Raw genomic sequence first — 12,057 nt, forward strand, 5'->3', positions numbered from 1 at the left:
ATTAGAAAAAGTGAAGCAACAATGAGTCCTAGTACAGTCCCAGCACTGACGTCCCTGCTGCTCTTTATACTGGATGTGCTGCATCACTGACTGACAGCTGATGAAGAGTCTCTGGAAACACTCGTTTATCTCCTCTGCTCTTCCTCCTTCTCTCTGCAGGTGGTGGTGATGATGGTAAACAGGACGGTGTGTGTGCTGAGAGAGGAGCAGCTGTGTCCTGATGATCCAGAGAGGTTGAAGCAGCAGCAGCTTGTGTGTAGAGACGCTCTGACTGGGCCATGTTACTGGGAGGTGGAGAGGAGAGCTTCATCCAGCAGTGACTGACAGAGGAATGAAGTGCAGATGACTGTCAGTGCTGCAGAGTGAACTGCTCTGAGAACAGCTCCACTGTCAGACACAATGTAGAGTCCAGCATCAGCCCTGTGTGTCCCTCTGGATCTGACAGAGGATCATCAGTGTATCTGGACTGCTCTGCTGCTGCTCTGTCCTTCTACAGTCTCTGCACAGTCTCTGTCTCACTCTGGAAAGATTTTACAACTTGTTGTAATTACAGAACGTTAATATAATATTCAAACATGTGATCTTCTCTTTATTTCTGACTCTTTACCAAATAAAGAAAAACCAAACTAACAAACAGAAGCTGTCGTGTCCTTTTTCACCATATCTGTGAATCTTTTCTGTGTTTTTCCTCTTTTCCTCCTTCCTGCAGCTCCATCTTCATCATTCTGTGTCCAGTATATGTGAACACGTCCAAAGCATCTGAGCCTCATGTTACCCGTTTGTGTGAGTTACGCCTGTCGTTGTGTTGTGGTGTATAAATAAGGGGCAGGAGACAGCGCTGGATCTCTGAGTTCTTTACTCTCAATTTCTGCAACATCTGCAATATCTAGAAATGCAAACCTGTGAGCTGTGTGTGTTGTGCGTCTGCTCGGCCACCTCTCCTCCGGCCATGCTGGAAGCAGCTGTGTGTTTGACAGTTTTATCGACTCGACAATAATCGAACAAATTAAATGTTCAAAAATATCAACTTAAGCACTTCAAAGTCAACAAAAAGCTTAAAACAATGAAATAATATTTCACTGACAAAACAACAGCTCATAAGAACGATACACAAAATAATACAGAAACAAACAAATAAAAGTTATTAACCAGGATCCATGTTTTTGTCACAAACACTGAATCAGCTGATTCACTCTTTATGTTTCTGAGTTTGTTTTGTGATTATAGTTCTGGTTTCTGTTTCTGTGTCTTCACTGTGTCCCACGTCTCCTTACTTTGGACTGTCTGTCCTGTCACTGAAGGTGTCTGCCCAACAAGGACGTGGTGCTGAATGCATCCAGACCCCTGCTGACTGTCTTTGCAGCTTCGGTCAAAGGTACAGTGTCCACTGTGACCCTGAGAGCAGGACACAGCCAGAGGTGAGTCAGCAGTTACAAACTAAATGCTGCTGACATGAATCAAACTGCTGGATAACCCACTGCTCATGAAAATGGCACCTTTCTGTTGCTTTTTGAGATTACTGAGAATATTTGAATTGTGACTCAGATGGCAGATCCAGGCTCTCAGCCTCCAGCTGAAACTTCCAGTCCTCCCCCAGCCAGAAGCTCTGATGCTGGGCTGAGAGACTTTGATCCTTCCCTGGATCCAGAAATCCAGGAGGGAGAAGGAGAACAGGACCTCCTTCCTGATCTGGAGAGGCCTGAGGGAAAGAAAGATGGAGCAGACAGAGCTTTGAACAAATCCAAACCTCCTGAGCTTCACCTCCACAAAGGTGCAGACACTGATGCACAGATTCACATGTGACACCTGCAGCGTCCAGCTTGTGCCGCTGACATTATCTCCACTCTGATACAAGCCTCATTCACTCGCTCACACACGTTCATACAATCACCTTTTCCTCACAGTCACACACATGAATGTAATGAGGGGAACTCGGGGTTCACTGTCATTCCTCAGGATGCTTTGATATGCAGACTGGAGGCTCTGTGGATGAAACACCGACTGTCTGAAGCACTCTGAAGTCTTCATGATGGACTTCATCCTGATTAACACTACAATACTTGTTAGAGGCCTTTTATATGTAATAATATTCTTTTCCATTAAAGCTCTGAACATTCTCACTCTTTCTTGACCAGGTGTGACAGGTGAAGGACACCGGCGAATAGGAGGACAGAAGCTGAGAGCCATTAGTCACATGACTTCAGCTGCTGCTGCCTCACCAACCACTGGCCCCTCGGTGAGTCTAGAGTTACAGCAGTGACCACAGGAAGTGCACACGTGTGATCTAAAGCTACATGTGGGCCTGTGACCATCAGTCTTCTCACTGTGGTAGATGGGTTTGTGAGTCCCTGTGATGCTGGGAGTGTCCAGGACAGTCGCTCCTGATCGGGTCTCTCATGGAAAGCTGGTCCCAGGAATTCCTGGAAAATTCCTCCACAAAAGAGAACTGGGAACATAAGTGCAGAGTGACAGAGGTGCTCAGCAACCCTGCTGTTATATGGGAATAGAACCAGAATAGTCGGCAACCACTTGAGTTAAGTTAGCCAAAGAGATGCGACTCAGACTGACTTCATCATGTTGGCAGCGTGTCTGCATTGATAAACTCCAGTTATTGACAAATCAGAGAATAATTCCAGTCGTTCAGAGACAGATTGTGATTGTTTGGAGGATGTAATCGTTTCCCTTCAGGGAGCGTGTTGGACGCTCAGTGTCCGGGTGATTAGCTGATGCAACTACTTAGAATCAGTTTGTGAATATGAAGAAAATCAGTGCAGTCACTGGACAAACTCTGATTCTTCCTAGTTTCACTCTTGTTTCAGTCCAGTGTGACTGAGGTGGTAAAAAATGATCTGACTTTTAGCCACACAGCTGTCTGCTAGAGAAAAAGCCTTTGTGCACAACTTTCTTAAAGGCAAACGGCACCATGTTCACTGCAGCTGCAGCAAACGCAGCAAAGAGTGAAAGTTGGACTGAGAATGTTGTGACTGTTTCATGAGAAAGAGCAGGAAAACAAGCATCACACACCCAGACACAGTGCTGGGATTAGAATTAGACTTTAGAGCCAAATGTAGGACAAAAGCTTTAATATGAAAGAGGAAAACCCAACAACAGCCAGAGCATGAAGCTCAAATCTATACCAATCACCAAGAAAGCTGACAGGCCTGTGACACGTCAGAGACGCCGTTCAAATCATAAAGAAGTTGGTTTATTGACAAAATGTAAAAAACCAAAAGAATCAAGTCAACCTTCAGTTTCGAGCGAGTAGACCAATCAGGCACAGCAGCAGCTCTAGAATAAGCAACAATTTGATGTCTTACAAACAACCTTTCATATACACACATACATATGGCTCATATGCTGTTTAAAAAGGGCTCAAAGACCCAACAGATTACACAAAGTACAAAAACACTTTCATTCAGACAACAGTCAGCTGTGCACGAGACAGAGAGCCGACTACAGTTAGTAACATGGACTCACTTTGTTTCAGACACGACACAAAGTAACACAAAGCCACAAAGAGCAGAAACATCAAAAAGGAGGCAGAGCAGCAGCAACTCTCCATGAGCTGTGAGGCTAACAGCCACCCACACTTCCTGTGATGCATAATGAAAACAACATTAACCTGAAGGATGATAACAACAGAAAGAAGTCTAAGCTAACGTTACACAGCGCTCACACAGCGCTGACTGTACAGGCCTCACACAGCTACGACCTGCATCCACAACACCTGATTCTACTGAACACAAACAAGTTAATGATATATGAGCAATCCAGGGAAGGCTTCCAGGAAGGTGAGGATCCAAAGACAGCTCTACAACAGCATCAGTCAGCAACAATGTTACTAATCACTGACTCTTTCATCCTTTTATACTCAATCAAAAAGTGCTGTGTTCACATTTGTTTCTGCTGAAATCCAGAGACTGAAAATGCGTCTTTTTAAAGTTTGAATAAACTGACTGAACTTCTCACGAGTCCAACCGTGAGGAACACTTCCCCCCATGACACATCACAGGACAACGTCTCAGTGGAGGGGGGACAGTAGCTCAGTTTAGGCAGTCACACTCAGAATCGATGCCTCCAGTCAGGGTCAAACGTGGTCCTCAGAAACCTGCAGATGTTTGGGCCAAGCTCTCACTGGTCTCTGCGTCTGTAGACTGAGCTGATGTTTCTCCAGGTGTCTGGTAAAAGGACGATGCTGCTGTCCAATGAGGCGAGGAGAGAAGTAGCCAAACAGGCGAGAGCCGTGAAGGAGGAACGGCGGGCAGCTCTGGATGCCCGACATAAATACCTGATGAGCAGGCTGGCCGACGCCGGCAGCCTGGAGGAGGCGGCGGTGGAAGACGCCATCGTCTCTGATGACAGAGTAAGTTCAGAGACGTGATCCTTCCTCAGAGTTGAACCTTTGAGTCATTAATGTCTGATTCTTCCAGTTCAGTCTGATCCATGAATTCTTTGCTGCAAACGGATCCAAGAAGCTGATTTTCTTCTATCAGGATGTCAAACAGGTAACTTTGATCACATTTCAATGACTGACACATGAAGGTCTAACCGCTCTTCATAATCTGCTGTCCTGTTTGTTGCAGCGTACTTTGTATTCATATCTTTTAATATCTGCCTTTCTCCCAGAGTCTGTCCTCCCGTCAGTCTTCCTTTGTGGACGCATCAAACTCAGCTGTGGCTCAGAGGAAACTCTTCCTCACTACGGGGAACTCTGAGGTTGGCTTCAGCTTTTTATGTTTAGTTCATGTGAGAATCACAGAAAAATGCTGATATGAGTGGAAGGTTCTGCTGGGAAATTGGCAAAGAGCAGATTATTGAACAGCGAGGCAGACAGTTCATTTCAGTGATGCCAGTTTATTAGAAACGAGGACTGTGGGGCTGCTGGAAGTCAGGACGGCCGTTCTCTGGATAAACCTGACAGCTGAGGTGGAGAGCAGGATTTATCCACAGACGGCTTCTTCCAAGCAAATGTCCTGAACACACCTGAGCTGAGGGTTACACAGTGTGTCCTGTGTGATCTCTGCTTTATGGTGGTTGAATCTCACAAATGTGACCATCAGACCTGACGACTTATTTGTGATGTTTTAATTAAAAATATCCTGGGTGAGGTGTTTGGGGCCTGTCCCATGAGGAGGAGTCTCCAGGGCAGACCCAGGACACACTAGAGAGGTTATATCTCTCAGCAGGCCTGGGAATGCCTCAGTATTGTCCTGGATATGCTGGAGGAAGTGGTTGTTTAGGGAGGTCTGGGATTCTCTGCTTAGACTGCTGCACCTGTGACCCGGGACCAGATAAACAGGAAATGGATGTTTGAAATTCAAAGAAATCCTCTTTTAATAATGAGGGAAAAAGACAGCAGGAGATCCATCGCAACTAACAAAACACTTCAAACACATCAATGCATCAACTTTAATCAACTTCATTTGGTTCAAATGAAGGAATCTAACAAAGCACTCACTAAAATGAAACACCAGTTAGTTTCCCGAGCTCAACAGGTCGAACACCTGAGTTTGGTTTGCGGTGCAGTTTTTATTTCTTCTAGATAACTTGGGTTATTTGCACAGGAAGGTTTTTTAAATGTATTTCTTAAGTACGATCTTATATGGGGGTCGATTTTATAGCATAACAGAATAATGTAATAACTCTAATAGAGTATGAAACATTTGCAGAATGAAGTACAAGGTGAAGAAAAGTCAGAACGTCCCTATTTGAAAATACAGTCTCAGAAGGTCAGAGATGGACAAATTCAGCTACAGAAACATGTGGCCATTTTTTTAAAGCCATAGAGCATATTACAGACGACACAAAGAGCAAACACTGTAAACTTCTAACCACAGACCTCACACAGCTCACACACGTCAGAGTGAAGCTGTCATTTCCTGAAGCTTCCACACAAGAGAACTGGCAACAAGGTGGAGTCCTCATGGATCACTAGCAGAGAAATGTGGGTGGGTGCCAGACCACATGGACTCGACTCACTTTATTTCATACAAAGGAGCAGACTAATGCTGTCATCCTTAAAGACTAACTAGAAACAAGCAGTGCGCTCGCATCGACTCGACTTGTTTTGCAAGTTTGAAGTGAGATGGTACTTTGGAGTCAGCCTCCCGAGATGATGGCTGGCTGGTTTTTGAAAAAAATCTCATATTTATACAATGAGCAGCAGACTTTCCTGACTTGCAGAGGTCAACGTCCTCCTCAGTCATGCGCCATGAGTGGCACAGATACTATTCATCAAATAACTAACATGGCCTTGATTGTTACTCCAGAGACTTATCTGCGATGTAGCTTTATAGCATTTTCATTAGCAATCGTATGATTTGTGTTACAATGACCTTTGTGGACGGGCCCGGACCCCCAGGCCTCGTCCGTGACGCCGACGGTGAGCGCAACGTTTTTGTTTTCTTGCGCTTAAAATAACCTGATCAGCGTTCTGCGGACGGTTTGTTTACATTTCTCACATCTGTGATTGTTCACACGGGTTGGACACGAGCAGAGAGGGCTTTCAAGATGAAAAAGCCAACGTGAAACTTTAACGGACGACAAAGTTTTTCAATCAAATCTCCGTCACACCCTTCCTTGACCTCATCACGTTATCCACCTTAGTCAAGGAACAGTGGTTCGGGAAAATATGCATTTGTTTTTTGGACCAGTTTAAAACGTATCTCAACTAGTGATGTGCGGATCGATACTGAAATATCGATTCCTCCGATACCCGTCATTGTGTCCGGCCCCTTGGCGTGCACACTCACAACAATGGCTGAGCGTAAACAGAGTCATGTGCAGACGTATTTTACCTACACGAACAGCTGAGACGTGGTTTGCCATACATGTGGCAAGAATGTGAGGTGTTGTGGTAACACCGCTGACCTGGTCAAACACCTCAGAGTGAATCACATCACAGAATATGACGAGCGTATGTTGAGGCGAACTGAAGAGGAGGAGAGGGAGAGGTGCTGCCAGGGCGAGACAGACGTCTCTCACGGAGTCCTTTAATGCTGCAGGCAGGCAACAAATAGCCACAACTTCAGGTTTTTCATTTCTATATGATAATTCTGCATCATTAAGTGATAAGAACAAGTAATCTGATGTCCTGTGATCATTACGACGCTATAATTTGAGATAAAATAAAAGATAGAGTAAAAAAATAAGTTTTTGTACAGAGTATCGTATCAGATCAGTGTCGTCGATACCACCCTGAATTTTACTTGGTATCGGATCGGAAAGGAAATCAGTGGAAATCAAATCCTGCTTCTACAGGTGTCCAGTTCATTCACTCTGACCCCTCCAGATAAGCGTTGCCAGTTCTCACTGTGCTGTAGATCACATTTTCTTGTGTTTGGGGTTATAACGGTTACTTTTGAGGTCTGTGTTATAAAGCAAGTTAATCCTGAATTTAACTGGAGAAGACAAATTCCCACTGCGTGGTGTAGTGCACAGCCAGGCATTCTTTACATTAGTTCGTTTGACAAAACCAAAAAGCCGAAAGTATTTACTTGGAGTTTGGTTTGATGAAATAAGTGCCAGAATCAGTGAATACAAATGATTCCAATGACATGAAAACTGGTCGAAGGACAAATCCCTCAAGAAAAGCACGACTAGCACATTAAGTTTGTTTGTAATCATCATCATCTCTAACACCATGCGCACAACAGTGATTTTGTTACAGAACACTAAGATAGTAAAATCTGGGAAATGATGATATTTCTTTCCAAAACTTCCTGTCTGGAAGACATTAAAGCTGCTGTGCCACCTGCAGCTTCTTTCAATCTATGTTATGTGAATATATCTTTTTTTTTTTTTTGGGTTTGAACATCCATTCAAACTCACTCTCTGCCTAGCAAGTCTCATTCCCTCATTTCCTTGGGGTCCAGCTTCACATACGTGGCACTGAGCCTTTTCCTTTGTCACCTCTTTCTGCTACATGCCTAGCCTCCCAGTTTCTTGGTCTATTTTCTTCATTTCACTAACTACACTTCTTTTTCTTTGTAAATCTCTTCCTTCAAATACTTTCAAAATCACTTTTCTTTTTTCCCTTTCTTCTGTGCAGAGAAGACGTCAAACCCCTTCTTGGCAGTTTATCTCAATAAAGCTGTACTATCCCAGCCATCTGGTAAGTCTTCCCTACTACCCAGAGCCTGTTTATACTCCTGCATGTCTCTGCCTTCACTCACTTCCTCTTCTTGATGTCCAAACTCATCCTTCAAACTACCATTTGATGCTGCATAGCTGCATTCTCCCTGACACCTCCTTGTCTCCTGTCTTTTTGATTTCACCTTCTGCATAATATTTAGTTGCCCTGTGTGCAGCTTCCTCCACTTTCATATATTTCTACAAGTTCCTCCCTGTTCTTGAAGTATGTGTGCACCACGGCCATTTCCACTTGGAAAATCTGCCCCACATCTGTCTTTCTAGATTTCTCTCCTAAACACCACACCTACCCAACACCTCATAACCTCTGTTCCCTTCACCTAAATGTCCATTGAAGTCTGTGTCAATCACCACTGTAGTATGTGGTCTCTTGCACACAAAATGTGTCTACCCTCCACCTCCATAATATGAGTCCGCCAGCCCTCCCATTGCCAGTCATAGTCCATAACAAGTCAAAAACATAAACAGCTCGAACGTATTATTTATTTAAAAGAGAGAGAGAGAGAGAGAGCTCAGTTGTCCTTGCTCTAGCATCAAGAGTCAGTGACTGGCTGTTCACTGCAGGCTCAGCAGTCCAATGGCCGATCAGCAACAAAACAAATAAAAAAATAAGACACGTTCTTGATTATGACAACAAACCACATCCAAAAAAATATGACAGCAACACTTTAAGTTTTGTGTGCATTCATCATGTGCAACTCTGCAGAAAGTCTCATGTCAAGGATGTGTGGACAGGGGGGCTATTAAAAAGTTCCAGTATACAGAATAGAAAACCATCAAATGAATGAAATAAAATCTGTTGTCACAGTGGTTTTTGAAGGAACAATTACTTCACAGATGGACAGCCTCATTATATTTGAGTTAAATCTGATGATACACACTTCACATCACCCTAGTTACATGTTTTTATTTGCCATGTGTATGTTATCCAAGGGAGGAAGAAAATGAAAAAGAAAACTTTTGATGTGTCCAGACATTTCTTCACATCAGCTGCCAGCAACCAGTTTCAGCATGTACACCTGTTGCAGTAAGTGTGCTCATGCAGACCAACTATGCTGGTCCACTGTTCTTAATGGTGCTGCATGTTGAGAAAGAAGTGAAACAAATGTTTTGTTTAACAAGTCCACTAGTGTTAGAATAACTTGGCATTTCCAATCTGTTTCTGCTGTAGTTCAATGAAAGGTTTCAGTTACTTAAGTTTGAGAAAAAACCAAAAAACCAAATTGCGTTTACAATTGTAGTTTCATCTTGTTATAAGATATTTGAAATAAAAACAAACAAAAAACATGAACAAACAAACCACAAACAAACAAACCACAAACAAACAAACCACAAACAAACAAACCACAAACAAACAAACCACAAACAAACAAACCACTACATTTTCAGAAATATTTCTGCAGTCTGATTTACAAGTATAAACTTTCTGACCAAAACGCCACAATTTCATCCCTCAAACAAGTTGTCAACTGTGTCAACGACCAATGAGGACATCACTGCTACACTTGATGATACTCACACCTTGAAAAAGTGCAAAGGTTTCCCAACAGGACTTCGACGGTTGGTCTTCTTGATCAAGCTATAATCTGTTCTCATCAAAACCACCATAAAACCAGTTTGACAGGATGATGCTGATAAATCCCTCTAGACCTTTTTGTGACAGTATTAAAAGCTTGCTGGAAATTCTCTGTACTCATATTTGTGCTCAGTATCTGTAGGAGCCATTTTTGTGTGGGTACCTCATGTATGCCACTAGGGGTCACCTTTTGTGTTACATATGGTGTGTCTATTTAAGGTAGATAGGTCATTAGCAGCAGGTGTGTTGTTGTTGGGAAGGAGCAAACAGATTGTGACCGCTGCGCTGTTATGTTAAATTGTGTTGGAATAAAGAATCTAAAGGACAAGATAAGTATGGTTTCAGTTATTGAACTAAGTTTAATACGTTTATTCATACCAGTGACATTGCATTAACCTGCCAACAAACAGCTCAGTGGCTTTAAATGTAGGCTTAGCCTCGACAGCATCTATAACACCATTAAAATGCAGTAATGGCCACACAAAAAATAAAACGTGACCATATTCAGTTTAAGCCATTTTATGTGGTTTAGTTTATACACTTGAATCACAGTAGATGATAGCTTTCTGTTTTTAAATGTCTCCATTTATTGCAAACACTATAGTTACTGTTCTGCCTTTTATAAGGTAAACTGGATATTATGGTTGCAAACGGCCCTAGAGCTCCCTCTAGTGGCTGCTTTGTAATATGGGTTTGACTACTTTGGGAAAGGAACAATGAGAAGGTGAAAAAATCAAAGATGGCGGAAAGTTATCGTTCTAAGCTGATATGGACCTTAAAATGTTGTTGCCTTGGACAAGATATGTCTGTAAGTATGAGTGACAATAAAATAATTATTAACTTTTGTTTTGTGTAAAAATGGTACGATAATTTGTACATTTGAAAGTTTTATCTTGTTATCAAATCACTTTGATTGTCACATCACATGTGCAGGTACACTGGTACAGTACATGTGAGTGAAGTTCTTGTTTGCGAGCTTCACAAGCAACAGAGGTGTGCAAAAATACAATAACGTAAAACAAGCAAAATATAAGAACGGCTAAATCTGAGACTAATAAATATATGTACAATATATAATAGTACATGCATTACTGGATGTGTATACTAAATATGTTTTTCTACACGCGCGCGTGTGTGTGTGTGTACATATTTTACAAATTAAATAGAGTAAACAATAAAATAAAATATACAGAGGTTGGTAGTTGGACATGTGCAAAACAAGTGGCATTTATATACAGTGTGGAGTGCATAATGTTGAAGTTCCAGTAGTGAAGGTGAGGTGTCTATGACGTGTTCAGCAGTCTGATGGCCTGGTGGAAAAAGCTGTCTCTCAGTCTGCTGGTTGGGGACCGGATGCTGCAGAACCTCCTTCCTGATGGAAGTAGTCTGAACAGTTGATGGCTGGGGGGACTGGAGTCCTTGATGGTCCTCCCCGCTTTCCTCAGGCAGCGCTTCCTGTAGATGTCTTGGAGGGAGGGAAGCTCACCTCCAATTATCCGTTCAGAGCACCGCACTACTCGCTGGAGAGCTTTGCGGTTGTAAGCGGTGCTGTTGCCGTACCAGGTGGTGATGCATCCAGTGAGGATGCTCTCAATGGCACAGTGATAGAAGGTCCTGAGGATGCGGGGGCTCATGCCAAATCTTTTCAGTCTCCTGAGAAAGAAGAGGCGCTGCTGCGCCTTCTTCACTGTTTTGTTTATGTGTACTGACCACGTAAGATCCTCAGCCAGATGTACACCAAGGAAGCGGAAGCTGCTCACTCTCCACAGCAGCGCCGTTGATGGTGATGGGGGTGTGTACTTCTCTGCACCTCCGGAAGTCCACTATCAACTCCTTTGTCTTTGCGACGTTGAGGGTGAGATGGTTGTCTTGACACCAGTGGGTCAGGGCGCTGACCACCTCCCTGTAAGCCGTCTCATCACCGTTGGTGATAAGACCCACCACTGTAGTGTCGTCCACAAACTTCACAATGATGTTGGAGTTGTTAGTGGCTGTGCAGTCATAGGTGTAGAGTGAGTACAGGAGAGGGCTCAGTACACACCCCTGTGGAGCACCAGTGTTCAGTGTGATGGGGGATGAGGTGATGCTGCCCAGTCTGACCACTTGGCGTCTATCAGACAGGAAGTTAAGGATCCAGCTGCAGAGGGAGCTGCTCAGTCCTAGATCCTGCAGTTTCCTGTCCAGCTTCGAGGGAACGATGGTATTGAATACTGAGCTGTAATCTACTGTTAGCTTGCAGTAAGAGTGTAACAAGCTAGTTTACAATGTTAGTTAGCTAATACAGTATTTTGTACTTTCAGTTTTACGATGGTCAAAGAGAAGGCAATGGT

General features: G+C 43.3%; 1 protein-coding gene across 1 annotated transcript in view; it reads left to right on the plus strand.

Moving 5' to 3' along the window:
• Window positions 1-4,192: 4,192 nt before the first annotated feature.
• LOC146548152 (NACHT, LRR and PYD domains-containing protein 12-like) overlaps window positions 4,193-12,057 on the plus strand; it is a 390,489-nt gene continuing 382,624 nt past the window's right edge. Inside the window, exons 1-3 of the mRNA XM_085265033.1 lie at window positions 4,193-4,363; window positions 4,431-4,505; window positions 4,627-4,716. Coding sequence (XP_085121159.1) covers window positions 4,193-4,363; window positions 4,431-4,505; window positions 4,627-4,716 — 336 coding nt within the window. The remainder of the gene's footprint in view (window positions 4,364-4,430; window positions 4,506-4,626; window positions 4,717-12,057) is intronic.

Source organism: Mchenga conophoros, linkage group LG23 (assembly GCF_057382185.1).
Source record: "Mchenga conophoros isolate Kocher_MC1m ecotype Shallow Benthic linkage group LG23, M_conophoros_male_GT1.1, whole genome shotgun sequence".
Classification (NCBI taxonomy): Eukaryota; Metazoa; Chordata; class Actinopteri; order Cichliformes; family Cichlidae; genus Mchenga; species Mchenga conophoros.